The sequence below is a fragment of the Balaenoptera borealis genome (genome assembly GCF_965194805.1).
Source record: "Balaenoptera borealis genome assembly, chromosome: 1".
In the NCBI taxonomy this organism is placed as follows: Eukaryota; Metazoa; Chordata; class Mammalia; order Artiodactyla; family Balaenopteridae; genus Balaenoptera; species Balaenoptera borealis.
In genome coordinates, this window is record NC_138860.1 from 63,162,598 (window position 1) to 63,176,713 (window position 14,116).

At 48.3% G+C, this 14,116-nt stretch overlaps 1 protein-coding gene across 1 annotated transcript in view; it reads right to left on the reverse strand.

Moving 5' to 3' along the window:
* Positions 1-298: 298 nt before the first annotated feature.
* STYXL2 (serine/threonine/tyrosine interacting like 2) overlaps positions 299-14,116 on the reverse strand; it is a 32,239-nt gene continuing 18,421 nt past the window's right edge. The window contains exons 3-6 of the mRNA XM_082360613.1: positions 14,022-14,116; positions 10,642-10,873; positions 8,541-8,758; positions 299-3,657 (exon numbers count right to left, since the gene is read on the reverse strand). Of these exons, the coding sequence (XP_082216739.1) occupies positions 836-3,657; positions 8,541-8,758; positions 10,642-10,873; positions 14,022-14,116 (3,367 nt within the window). The 3' untranslated portion in view covers positions 299-835. The remainder of the gene's footprint in view (positions 3,658-8,540; positions 8,759-10,641; positions 10,874-14,021) is intronic.

Sequence of the window (14,116 nt, forward strand, 5' to 3'; positions counted from 1 at the left end):
TGCCACTCCAGAGGGACTCTCTACCTTTAGCTTGCCACTCTCACCACGACAAAACCTGTTCTCTCTTTCTCGAGTTCCCTCTGTTACTCTCAAATGTCCCCCTAGTGTCTTCCCACTGCACTGTATCCTAAACTAAATACTTGGTTTATTATTTTTTATAATAAGGTGATAACGGTATTTTCTGGAGACACAGCTTTTGTAGCACAAGGTGAGGCTGGCTCATGGTAACACATCTGTCTCTTAAAGTGGGTTTCTGCTAATATCCAAAGAGCTAAAAGTGACCAGAATGAAGAAGAAATATTTGACAACATATCAATTTAATGGAGATCCAAAACATTCAAAAGAAACAACCAGAACTCAGCATTGCTGGGAGAGGTGAGACTTGCCACAGGATAGATTTCCTGGGCCTCATAATAAAACCTCTACATATAGAACCATGTCGTGTATTCACAGCCTTCCTGGATGTCAGCTGGAGTCTCCAACAAACTATAGTGCCTTTGCAAGCTCATCTTTCTAGTCTGTGATGAACAAAATCAAATACATAAGTGAAGCACCAAAGCTTAGAGGACATTGGGCAACAGAAATGGTGTCAGCTTGTCCCTCATTTGGACCTTACATTTATGGCTCTTCTCCTCCTTCTCTGCTTCTTCCCTACACCACATCCAGTGCCCTTCTGCCTGGTACCTCTCATTTCACTTCTGCCCCTCCATATGATCCTCTCCACAACCTTGTCCCTTGGGCACAAGGGCTGTGGCAATGTATGCCCTGAGCCCTGTGCTAAGCCGTATGGCCTCTCCCTGTGTTCTCAGTCTCTCCCAGATCCACTTTGCCCAGCTTAATCCTCCCTCCTTCTCTGCAGCTTAGTCCTGGTTTCTTCTTGCCGGCGTCTCCAGGCAGCAATGATGGCTTCATCGTCCATTTCTTCCTCCTCCTCCCTGTCAGTGCTTCTCCGATACTGGGACCTCCGCCCTGAAGCAAACCTCCCTTCCTCTCTCTTTTCCATCCTCTCCTTCTCTCCCTCCTCTTCAGACCTCATGAAGCTCTGGGTGAATTTCCTCTTGGCTCCAAATTCAGAAAAATCTGACTTGGATGACTCTTCCACATCTTCCGAGTCCCTGGGTCTGGCCCAATTCGGACGCTGTGGTTCTGGGGACTCTTCCCCTTCAGAGGGCTCAGGGGTCCGGCGGAAAAAGTAGGGCTCCGGGCTTCCCTCTCGGGAGCTTGAGGTCTCACTGAACATGGACCTGGAGAACGTGTGCATCTCTCTGCCCTCCCTGGTGGAGGAAGCAGAGAACCGTGAAGTGCTTCTTACGGAGTTGCCATTGGCCTCATGGTAGGAGGAAGTGTCCTGCTCCTCTGACCGGGATTTGGAGAACTTGTAACTGGAGGACTTAGACTCCGTCTCCCAGAGCAGGGAAGATCTGGTGTACTTCCCCCTGGAGCTTCCAGACCAATCACTTTGGGGAGGAGACTTTTCCTCTGTCCTGAGGCCACTGAGCCACTTATTAATACTGCTATCCATCTCTTTGCCAGCTCTGCTGCCACTTCCATAACTATCAGAGACAGCCAGGGAGGAGGAGGTGTCTGTTTCGGGTTTCTGGGAATTACTGCGGGAAGAATACCGGAAGCTCCCTATGGCACTGTCAGCGTCCTCATCCCTATCACCCACGTCATCATCCTCATCTTCCCTGACCTTCTTCTTCTTGAAGAGGGAGCTGCGTTTGTTGTCGGAGGCCAGCTTCTCCATTTTGTACTCAGACATCTTCTCCCTCAGCTCTGTTCGCATCTCCTTCTCCTTCCGGCCAAGCTCCTTTAGGTCAACACTGTCAGCAAAGAGGCTACAGATAGGCTTGCTGGTCCCCCTGACTTTGCTCCCAGTACCTTCAGCTCTTGAGCCCCGTGTGACGTGTGTGGACAGCATGGACAGTGTGTCAGAGCTGGGTCTTGCCTGGCTTTGAGGGAGTAGGCAGCCACCCAGGGAGGAGTCGCTCTGGCCACTAAGCATGGAGACTTGGTCATCCCCCAGGCAGCTGGCTGCTGGTGCCACCTTCATGCTTGCAACAGAGGGTGAGCGGGACAACAGCAGCCCTTCATTTTGCTTCTGGGTGAGAGTTTCGCTGACTACGTTGACAATCCAGTTCTGAATGCTGGCAATGGAAATGGTGTCTCCGGGCCCCACTGGCAGGTTAGGTAGAGGTGTGGTGGGGGCGGAGGCCAAGCATCCCCCTACATTGCTTAGGGCCTGAGAGGGATGGGAGCTGTGGCTTTGGGCACTGAGCACCGACACTGTGTCCCCACCAGCACTGACTGAGGGGGCTGCGGACCAGAATGCAGACAGGGGGATGCTCCCGCTGGCAGCCGAGCTATCTGCCTCCCAGCTTCCCATGGACTGGCTCTCCTCCAGCGTCTGCCTGCTCCTCTCCAGCAGCTCCAGCCTCCGTTGCCTCTTCTTGGCCAAGGCCGAGTCTTCTCCCTTGCTGAGCTCCACCACCTCCTCCTTGTTCTCACTGCCCACCTTCTGGTGCTTCAGCTTCCAGGCCTGGTAGGCAGATAGGTTGACGTCAGAGAGGTTCTTCTTCTCCCCCTTGGCCTCCTCTGCACGTTGCTCACTGCTGCTGTCTCCTGCCTCCGAGTCTTTCTTGTGAAATCCAAATTGGATTCTCTTGATCTTCCACCTTTCCAGGGCAGTGAGTTTGTCCTTGTTCCTGTTGCAGAAGTTATAGAAGGAGCTGGCCTCAGAGTACACACTCTCCTCGTCATCCTCCCGCACCCCGTTCCCCACCTCCGAGCTGCCATCTACTTCCTCTCTCTTGCTCCTGGAGTGGTACTTCCGCGAAGCCTCCTTCTCAATCTCCAGTAGCCTCTGGTTCCACATGTCCCAGGTGCTCTCCGTGGACACCGAGTCAGAGCAGCGTCTCCCACCTCGGTTCTGGCTGCTCATCTCCAGCTGCTGCTTCAGGACCCGGATGTCCTGGCTGCTCACACTCTCGGAGGTGCTGCTCTCACTCATCGTGTGCCTCCGTCTCCTCCTCACAAAGGAGCCGTCGTCACCCTCCTCCTCCTCTTCCTCCTCCCTATCCCACTTCCGGTGCCCCTCTGCCTGGTACCTCTCATTTCGGCTCTGCCACTCCCGGATGATTCGCTCCACATCCTCATCCTCGGGCTCCTCCTCACCCTGGCCGGAGGAGGCTGGGCCCCTGTCGTCCCCGCCCTGGGGGACCTTGCCTGTGGGGAGACCCTGCCCCTTCTTCCACGCCTCATAGAGTTTCTCCTCCTCTTCTTCATCGATGAGGGTGAGGGGCTTGGAGGCTCGGCTGGCCTTCCCCAGGGAGGAGCTACTCAGGTGACTGGTGGCATCATCCTCCTCTTCCACGGTGAGGGCATGCACTCTGGCCCCAACCGTGCTCCCTGCGTCCTCGCCCTCCTCCGCCTCCTCTTCTCCCCCCTCCCTGCCGAAGTCCTCTTCTCTCTCCTCCATCAGCTTCTCGTTGAGCTCCCGGAGCTGCTTCAGGAAGCCGTCGTTGGGGTAGATGGCCCGCTTCTTGCGCAAGGTCATCAAGGCCTCCAGGATGGCCATGTTGTGGAAGATCATCAGGTAGGCGACCACCAGCACTGCCGAGCGGCTGATGCCCATTTCACTGCTGACCAGGACTTTCCCTGAGAAGAAAACACAAGAGATAGTGATATAATGGCACTTGTATTTTTTTTTAAGAGCTGTTTTGATGTGCTGGATTTAATATGTTTCCTTTGCTTCTCATATTCATCCGTGCTCAAGTCCCATGAGGCACAAGCATCATTGTCCCCATATTACAGATGTCACACAGAGCAGTGACACTGCCCTGTGCTTGAGGAAACATGTTCCGCATTTTCTGAACACAGCAGGGAGTGAGGAGTGGGTGGGGAAAAAAGGAACTAACCACTGTCCCCAGTTTTGAAACACTGGAGTGCACTTTCTCTCCACCGGACTGAGCATCAGAAGGAGGAAAAATAAAAGAATAGAGAAGAAAAGGAATGAGGCTAAGATGAATGAATCACAGAGAAGTAGAATCTCAGTGTTGGAAAGGACCACAAGTCCCATGAGAATTCCTTTTACCACATCCTTGATGCTGGATAATCCATCATCCAGACTCTGCCAGATGCTTCCAGTGACAGAGAGCTCAGTATTTTAGACAGATATAGACAGACAGACACACACACCCCTCTCATTCCATATTTATGTCATTCTAATTTTTTGAAAATTCTTTCACATGTTAGGGCAAAGGATAACTTTCTGTAACAGGCACCCAGTGTTCCTGCTCTGACATACAAGGGTAAATAATAAATATATCTGTATGAATCAGGTCTTTAATACAAAAATCTTTAAGAAAATCACTATCATATTCTTCACTAGAGTTTTTTTTTCTTTTTCTTTTTCTTTTTTCTTTTCCTGGCTATTCTGGGTCTTTCAATCATTAGTCAAACATTTTTTCATGTTCCATTACTATACTTGCCACTCTCTTCAGGTCAAACTTGAATTTATCAGTTTTATTCCTAAGGAAGTTGTGTCAGTATGGAGCAAGATATTTCAGGTTTGGACTGACCCATACAGAGTAGAGTGGGCCCCTCACCACTCTTTTTCTGGGCACTGGGCCTTCACTGATGCCATCTGAGCTTGCAATGTGGGTGGATATATCACACAATGAACTCAAATTATCTTTTTTATCAATTGAAACCTATAAAGCCTTCTAAAAAAAAACTGCTATCAAGCCATGTCTCTCTTATCTTGCAGCATTCTTAAAACATAAAGATAACTCTACAAATTCCTATTGATGTTTTTGGTAGATATAGCCTGTTCTTATAGGCTAACAGAAGCTTTTGCAAGTCTCAACTCTACCATTCAATAGATCAGTTATTCCCCAGCCTCCCCCTCTGCTTTGCATCCTTCATAAACATGACAAACATGCCTTCATTCTATGACTGTTTAAAATGCACACTGGGACCGCTAGAGATCTCCCTCCAGGCTGTCATCAATCTATTTGCCAACAGTCTTCGGGGATATTTGTTAAATCAGTTAAGAGTCCTATCTTACAATATGGGATGGGGGTGACTTCTATTATTATATCTTAGTACCAGTTAAGACCATAGAAGACCAGAGACCAAGGCAAGACTTGAGGGCCCTGAGGTCCAATAATGCTGAAAGGCCTTATTGCCAAGGGCCAGCAGCCACTAGGGGGCGGTAAGCAAGCAGAATCAAAGCCACTAAAAGAGCATCTACAGATTCAGTGTCTTATCCCCTCCCTCCTCCAGCTCAGGGCTCAGCTGTCCCTCAGCAAGGACACCCTTTTAACTGGCCGACCAGGTCACAATTTACTACAGTTAGTACCAAGGTCTCATTCACTTCTTCTGGAGGTGGTTACTAGGCCAGCTCACTTCAGCACACTTCAGGACACAAGCAGCTAGGCTTCCTCATAAGGGCATCAAATACAGTTAGACTCAGTCTGGTGGAGGCCAGGTTGGGGTGCCATGCTTTTCCGTGCTATGTTCCTTACACCTGGGATTCCTCTGAAGAGTGTCACGGGCAGCCTGAGGGACAGGGGAGAGCTGGATGGGTCAGACTTGGGGCCCCACCCAATTCACCCAGAGCAACGAAAGGATTTTTTTATTTTCTCTGTTAGGCACAAGGCCACACTAATGTATAGCTTATGCTTGACACAACTCGAGGGGACGCCTTTAACTTTGAAGTCAAAGTTGATTTGTTTGGTTATGATGAAAACTCTCCAGCAGTAAAATGGCTTGAGGAAGGTGGTCTTTTTCTAATTTGCAGTTGCCATTTTGATTAGCAGCAGGGCTGATGGCAGGGGGACATGGGGGTCATGGTCTGTCTAGATGTGCTTAAAGATTTGAAGAGTACAGCTAGTGGAGAGAGCCCTGGACTTGAGTAAGGCTGGGTTCCAGTTCTCTCACACTCTCAGTATGCCTTTATATGGCAGGCATTTGTTTTGTATCCTCCCAATTCATAATTCTCCTTTTCCTCAGAACTTTCCCCCTGTCTGCACCCCAGGACAATGAGAAGTACTTGCCCAGAAGCCACCCCCCTTGCCACTGTGGACAGAATTTAGGGTAGACAAAGGACCAGAGTCTGACAAACAAATTTTCTCTCCAGGGAACGTGGAAATGGACTGAGGCAGGAAGTTAGCCGTTATTGTCAGGCCTGTGGTGGGCCATGCTCTCTGAGGTAGAAAGAGATGATGGAACCAACAGTCCTGAGGTTGTCCAGTCCTTGTTCCAGACCATCCTGGGGCCACCTTCCTGTCTTTGGATTTCTCCTTGTATTGCTGTAATTAATGCCTTTGTTGCTTGTTAAGTAGTTTGAGATGCTTTCTACTTACTGGCAACCAAAGGAATCTTAATTATTTCATGGTGGCCATCACTTAGCCTTCCATGAGTGGGATTTCCCAATTTGCAAAATGTTAATACCTTCTCAAGGGGTCATTGCGATTATTATGTAAAATGCCCAGAGCCAGGGGTATGTTTTGCCTTCCTCCTTGTTAAGAACTGACTCGGAAGTATCCTAGAACGGAGAAAACCACAGAAACTAAGGCTCAGGAGGTTAATTCCAGGGATGGTGACAACTGTCTGCCCCGGGGTAGGAAGTGCCCACGAAGGCAACAACCTCTGTAAGGATACCGTCCTTTCCCTGCCTCGCAGGGGTGCGGAGACTAGGGAGGGTGAGCCTGAAGGCACTTGATAGCAGCCAGGGGAGAGGAGATGGTCTGCAGCACGCTCCGGCCGGGCAGGTGTTGGGGACCACCCGGTGGACCTGGCAGAGCTGTTGCGCTCGCCCGCAGGCCCTGCGGCACCGCTCTGGGTCGCGGGGAGAACCTGCCCTGGAGGGAGCGCCGCCGTCTCCCTCTCCCCGCGGCAGGACACTTGCCTGCTTCGGCCTCGCAGCTCTGGGACGCCCAGCCCGCCGCCTCCCTGCCACGCCGCCACCCTCCGGGCAGCTTCTCCCGCTTCTGGGGATGCGTTTCGGCTCTGCGAGCAGCCTCACTCGCCCGGGATGCTGCGCGAGCCCCGCCGGCCGGTTGCCGCGTCTATGGCTTCCCTCGTTCGGCCGAGAAGTGGCCGTCAGCACCCGGCAAAGCAGCGGAAGAAATCCCCTCTCCCACAGACACGCCCAAGTCCACTTTTGTCAGAAGAAATACGTTCTTAAAAGTAGGTTTTTTTAAGCATTGAAAAGGGGAGAAAATCATTTTATATAGATATATACTTATTATATATATATAACATTTATACATTTATAAATTATAATTTAATAAAAATGTATACATATATAAAAATATTTCCCCTCTTTGTCTCTCTGTAACTCTCTCTGTCTCTGTATCTCTCTCTCTCTCTCTCTATATATATATGTATCCATTAAAAATTACCCTTCCTGGCCATTGGTGATGACAGGAAATGTCCTTCCCAGGAATAGTTAATAATATTCATTATAATAATGGCTATAACTTTTTAAACATTTGTTATTTACCCAGTTCTGTGCGAAGTAAGCCCTTGTATGCATTTTTACAATTTTAATCCTCACAGCAATTTTAGGAAAATTAGATCTATTTGTTCTATAGATGAGGAAACGGCGGTTCCTTGTATAGAGAGAACATAGCAAATCCTGGACTGAAGCATGGGTCTTTGGGCCCCAGATGCTGAACTCCCACCCGCTCTCACTGCATGGGCTTCAGCCTCTCCTCATTGAGATCCTCGTTGAGATGGATGTCCCATCAACTCTATAGATAGTCTCCTATCATCCCACTTAGACTACCGTGACAGCCTCAGCCCTGCTCTCCTCGCTCCCACTCTCCCCTCCCCTCCCACCCGGTCTTGCCTTCAGAGCCCAGGGAGTGAGTTTTCCATGATGCAGATCAGATCAAGGTGCCTTTCAACTCCCTTACCTTGGTCCTCAACTTCCTGCACAATGGGCCCCTGCCACCCTCATCTACCAGGCTAACCCACACTCGCCTTGTGATTCCTGAATACACCAAGCTTATTCCACCTTAGGAATTTTGCACTGGCACGTCCCTTGGCCAGGAACGTTCTTCTTCCAATTTTTCCCTGGCTAGTTCCTTCTTATCGCTCAGCTTAAACGCCCCCTCCTCCGAGAGGCCTTCTCAACCACTCTTGAGGGAGCTAGCCAGCCAGTCCAACACATCATCCCAGTTCTCATCTCTGCCTCACACTGATCAGTATCTGACATTTTTCTTTCTCTTTCTCTTTTCTTTCTAATTTTTTCTGCCTTCACTAGAATGTAAGTATCAAAGGCTAGAAGCTTTATCTGTATCTTTCACCACAGTGCCTAGAATAGCACCTGGCACATGTTGGGCCCTCAATAATTACTTATGGGATGAATGATGGTCCATTCCTTTCCCCTTGTTCTAGAATGAGATAACGACCGTCTTAAGACAGATGACCTCCAGACAGCAGATAACCTGGAGGTTTTCATAACATTCCTTTTGTCCTTCCTCGCCCTGTGGAATTCCAGCAGCCTGGAGCAGACAGACCCCCCTCACCTCTATAGGTCAGCAGGGCTTCATCCAGGAACTCGGCTGCCTTCCGGAAATGCTGGGAGATGTTCACGTCAGGGAAGTCATCGACCTCCACACCCAGGTACTGGATCTCCAGGCCAGTGTAGAATTCAGGCCCAGTGTAGACGCCGGTGCCATGAGCAGCATTCAGGATGTGGGTAATTCCCAGCCTCTTCAGCCTCCCCTTGTTCACAGCCACGCTCCTGTAGGGAAAGAGGCAGGGGCATTTTTTGCCAGAGTCAGAACTAGAAAGGTGCCTTACCACTGAGATTGGGAGCCTGCTTCAGCCAGGTCAGGAGGGCCACAGCTGGGTGAATACCTCCTTGTCTGCTCACCCATGTGTCTGGGGCTCACGGGAAATATTGTTATAAAAAGGGACTGGTGACTTAGCTCTGGCGAAAGAGAGAAGGGACGGGGAGCTGGGCAAGGGAGGGCAGGAGAAAGAAGAGAACAAGATCGATGTGTAAGGAAAGCTTTGATTGGCCCAGAGACCTCTAGGCTAAAATTCCATGCCTTTGGGATGCACAGTTATCAAGACACAGAAGTGGCAGGCAAAAATAATAATAAAATGTGTGCTTCACATTGATATGGCATGCTATACTTTTCAAAGTGCTTTCGTATGCATTAGTTTATTTTATCCTAATAATAAACTTAAGAGGTAGACAGGACAACTATTCTTTTTGTTTTTTAGGTATTATTATTATTATTCCCCCCCATTTTTTTAAAATTGGGGTATAGTTGCTTTACAATGTTGTGTTAGTTTCTGCTGTACAATGAAGTGAATCAGCTATATGTATACATATATCCCCTTCCCATTTGAAGACTGTAAAAATGAATCAGATAGCTTTTATGACTTGTTCAAAGAAAAAGACTCATAAGAACTGGGGTTCGGGGTTTCTAGTTCAGAGCTTTTTTACTGCAGCGGAATAAATAGACCTTAGTTTAAAGAGGCCCTGAGGACAGGGTTGCCCAAGAAGGAGCAGAAGCTTTTAGCTGGTGATATCTGGAGATGCCCAGGGTCCCTGTTGATCACAATGTGAATGTTTCTGGGTCTACAGAGCTAATTAGGGATCACTCAGGACTTGGTGCCCAGCTCTGGGAATCAGGTCCCGGGCAACCAATTACACCACAGTGGAGTACAAGACCCAATGTCCAAAGCTATTTTCCCTGCTGCCTGCCCTGGGGACCCCAGATTCCCTCCCTTGCATCTAGATATATGGGTAATTACATTGGGAAAAGATCTCATTAAGTAGCCAATAGATCAGCAAAATGAATTTCACAAACCAGCCTATTGTTACCAATTATGCACTGGCAAGACCACAACAAAAGCACCAGGATGTGAGTGAGTTGTTTTGGGTTTTGTTCTGGAAACCACTGATAAACTTTTGAAAAATAACATTTTTTTCTTATTATAAAAATAACATGTGTTTACTGTAGGAAATCTGTACAGTTGAAAAGAAACCTAAAGAAGAAAATGAAAATCACTTACAGAACCACCTCCTAGAGAGAAGTACTATAAACTTTTTATCACATTTGTTTCCAATTTGTTGTCTAAGTAAAAGCACATACAAACACAGACATACACACATACTATATATATTACTCAATTAGCATCATATTATATATATTTGTTTTATAACCTATTTATCCTCTTAATATATTGTGAGCATTTTCATAAGTTGGTAAATATATATAAAATCAATATAGTCAATGGCTCCAAATGTCCCATTATATGGTTGTTATGGATGTCATGGGATGATGGTGATAGTGAGGTGTGTATTGGCAAGGCTCTGGGCAGGAAGGGAGGCCCAGAAAAGGCACCTGGAGGGGCCAGGCTATGATAGAGGGCCCTGGCAGAAGGTTGGAGGATAAACAATCATGCCAGCATTTTTTGCCCGGGCATCTCTGTGTGCAGGTGGGTAGGTGGGGCCATTCTCCAAGTTCAGGGCTGGGAAAGTAGTCAGGCAGCATCAATTTGCTGGAGGGAGCTACTGAGACTTTGGTCAAAGTTGGAGGAGTTTCACCTCAGGCACTACCCCGAGTGGTAGGACAAAGGATCATGATCCCCCCCAGACGTCAGACTCACTTCTCTGCTATAAAGACGTTGGGCCAGACCTCATCCACCTCATTCCAGGGAGCCTCTTGGCGGTCCTGGGCCAAGGCCCGCTGTAGGTCCAGGACGCAGGGCGTGTTGTACAGGCTGGTGTCATCCGTCTTTTCCCTGACGCGGTTGTACAGGTCCTCCACCAGCAGCTGCTCGGCAGACTCCAGCATGCCTGGACACTCTGCCTCGGCCTTGACCCCCTGCGGCTTGAGTTCTAGGGGGACGGGAAGCATTCTCATCAAAGAGGAGGAACACCAGGGCCTTCCCTGCTCCTTGGGAGAACCCACTCTTGGCCCATTTGCTGCCAGGACTCTGCGTATGGGCTGAATTCCTTCAGATCCAGCAGGATCTGATCTGCCAGGAAGGACTTAATGGGGACCCAGGAGGAGCCTGCACTGGCCTGGACACTTGTCAGGGTCAGCAGCGTAGGTGTACTGCGGTGGGAGAAGGGACATCGGTTTCCCTCATCTCCTCCCGTATTTCTCTAAAGCTGGCTGATAATTTCTTAGACCGAGGTCCTTGAGTAGCTGGTGTATGTCCAATTTATACTTGTAAATCCCACAGTGACCCACACAAATTAGACGCTTAGAAGCATTTACCAGATGAATACATGGCATTCTTTAGTAACATAATTCATTCTATTAGTTTGACTCCTTTACACATGGAAGGCAAATAACTCTGGGAAAAGTGAAACTTTCAGCAGTCACTTATGCTAGGTCACCTTGTAATACACCTTTAATTTACTTATTTCGTGTATTGTCTGTTTCCCCCACTAGAGTGTGGGCGCCTGTGATCCTCAGCCTCCCGGCTCTCTGACAGGTGGCAAAAGTTTCCTATGAGCTCTGACGCCAGTCACAAAACAGCACTCGGGGCCTTTCTGACAACAGCCCAGAGAAGCTCAAGTTTCGAATGAATTCACATTCTATTCACCTGCCTCTCGAGTGAAACTTCTCCTCCTAATGTATTTGCTCCCAAATTATCAAATTTGGAGGAAGGTAAGATCTTTCCTTTCTCTAAGAAGGTATACAAGAGAGCAAAACCTTTCCTTTCACTTTGTAGCCCAAAAATACTGAGTAGAGAGAGGAAAAAAGAAGGTAAGCAGGAAAGGAGTGTCCTCTGTGTTGGCCATAACCTCTTGCTGGCACCACCTCTTTCCCACGTGGGTGAAGAGCGCAGCCACATTTGGCAATAGACGTGGCCCCGCCCTTCACAGAACGGGCAGGTGCCGGGCTGCTCAAGTCTGCGGATCCAGGAGTCCTGGGTTCTGCCCAGGGCTGACGACGTCATTTCCCTAAAGCTTCCCTCTCCTCTCCACCCTCGTCTAAACCACCTGATGTGCACCCACATCCCTGCACAGGTCTCAGCTCTAAATGTTCTTTGATATCCGTTTCAAAAGCAGGAAGAAGAAAACCTCTGCAATCCCAGTGCTCTATTTTGCTTAAAAATAGATGAAGCGTTCCTATTTTCTCCACCACTCTTGGCTCTCCTGGGGTCTTACACGGCAAATGTAAAAGCCCCTCTCTTTCCCTCCCCTACTTAGATATCTTTCCTCTACTACATGGAAAAAAACCCCACAAAACTCCCCAGTGCCTCATTAAAATATACAGCAATGTCTTCCTCGGCTATTTATATAGCAGGTTATTGTTTTGATTTCTTCCCCTTCCAATTTAAAAACAAATGTCTCAGCCCCTTATCCCCACTGGGAGCTCCTACTTTCCCTAGCTCTCTGCTCCACACTTCAGCCGCATCAATTCCTCCCATTTATTTCTACTCGCTGAGGCTTCATCAGAAGAGAGTAAAGCCCAGACATTTCTCCTTTGCACTCTGTCAGATGTGTGGCATATGCAGACTTTCCTGAAATTGGAGGGTTCTTCGACATCCATTTTTACCCCTCTAATCACTACTGAGTAGGGCAATGTTTTGAAGTATCATTTGGTACATTTTCCTTTTTTCTGTAATTTATTCTTTTTTTTCTTCCCCCACCATCCTTCAGCCACTCAGACTAATGAAACTTAGGCTTAATGCCTAGAAAGGCTTAGGATAAAAAAAAGGCATTGCTCAGCTTCAGGTCACAGTATAAATGCTGAAAGTCCCTAACATCCCATAGACCTGAAAGCGAAGCTTTCAAAGAGAGGACACGGTTTTCTCACAACCCCTAAACCTGGACTTTTACTTATCAAGAGCCAAAGCCTGGAGAGATGTCCAGAGAGTGAAGCACAATGCGAGGGTGATGCAAGATGGAAGGTTAGGGAAATTCCCAACCACACAGGAGGGAAAAAGAACTTCCAGAGTTAGGGTGGTGCTGGGAGCAATTTAGAAAGAACTAGACTGGGATCAAGACACCTTGGCCTGACTTGGAGCAAGGTAACAGTGACCCCAGGTAGGGTGATAAAAGAAAACAGAAAAAAGTAGTTACTTGAGAAGATGGGGCCTCCTAGGGTTCCCAGATCAACAAGCAACATCAGGTAAAATATCTCACTGCTCATGAGGTATTTTAAAATATCTCATTGCTCAGGAGATCCAGATGTCCTCAGGGACCCTGGTGGGGACACAAAGGGCCTAGGGACTAAGCAAGACCTGGGGTTACATGGAGAAGGAGTAGCATGTTTGGTTCTCATCACTAGGGTAGTGATCATGGCCACCAGCTGTGGATGCCAGATTAAGCCCAAAGGCCAGGTGGGCCCTGTGTAATTAACAGGACTGCCTTATCTCACCCCACCCATCAGGAGTGAGAGAGACACCAAGGGAAAAGGGATGAGAGAGGAACAAAACTGTGAAAGATTATTTGCCCCAAATTGATTAGGAAAAAAAATCCATCCTATTGGAATGAGTATCCTTGAATGAAATATAGTACGTTTTCTGCTCTAAATTTTTTTGTGTAAATATTAACATCTCTTGCCACCCCACCTTTCCTTACCTCCTCCCCATTCATATTTCAGTTTAAAAACCATCTTTAAGCACTAGTGGAAATGCAGATTTAAATCTAGACATCCCTTTGAACAGAACTCTCTGGATGCTCCTAGCCATTTCTCAGGCTCTCAGGTCTGCATCTCTAGCATAAGCCATCGCAGGGCCCCTGAGGTTAACTGAAAAACTGAATGAGGGGCCCTAGGGGCAGATTGGAGCTGCCTCCCTGTCTGTTGCCTAGAGAACTGTTCACACTGAGGCATAATAATTTCCACCTCTGTCCCATGAATGTTGATGAGGAGGGGTTGGAGGAACTGCCTTCTTTGGATCCGCTCCTCTTAATGTGATGGGAAGCACGTGAGAAGCACATTGACACCTTCCAATGGCCCCCTTCCGAGAGTCTCCAGATGACCCTTGGACTCTCCCTCCTCCCACCCTGCGTCTGATGGCATCACCTTCATTGATGATCTGTTTAGCTGCAACAGCTGAGGAGAGGTGAATGGGCTCCATGAAAATGCTTTCTGTTTCTGCATCTGAGACCACTGAGTAC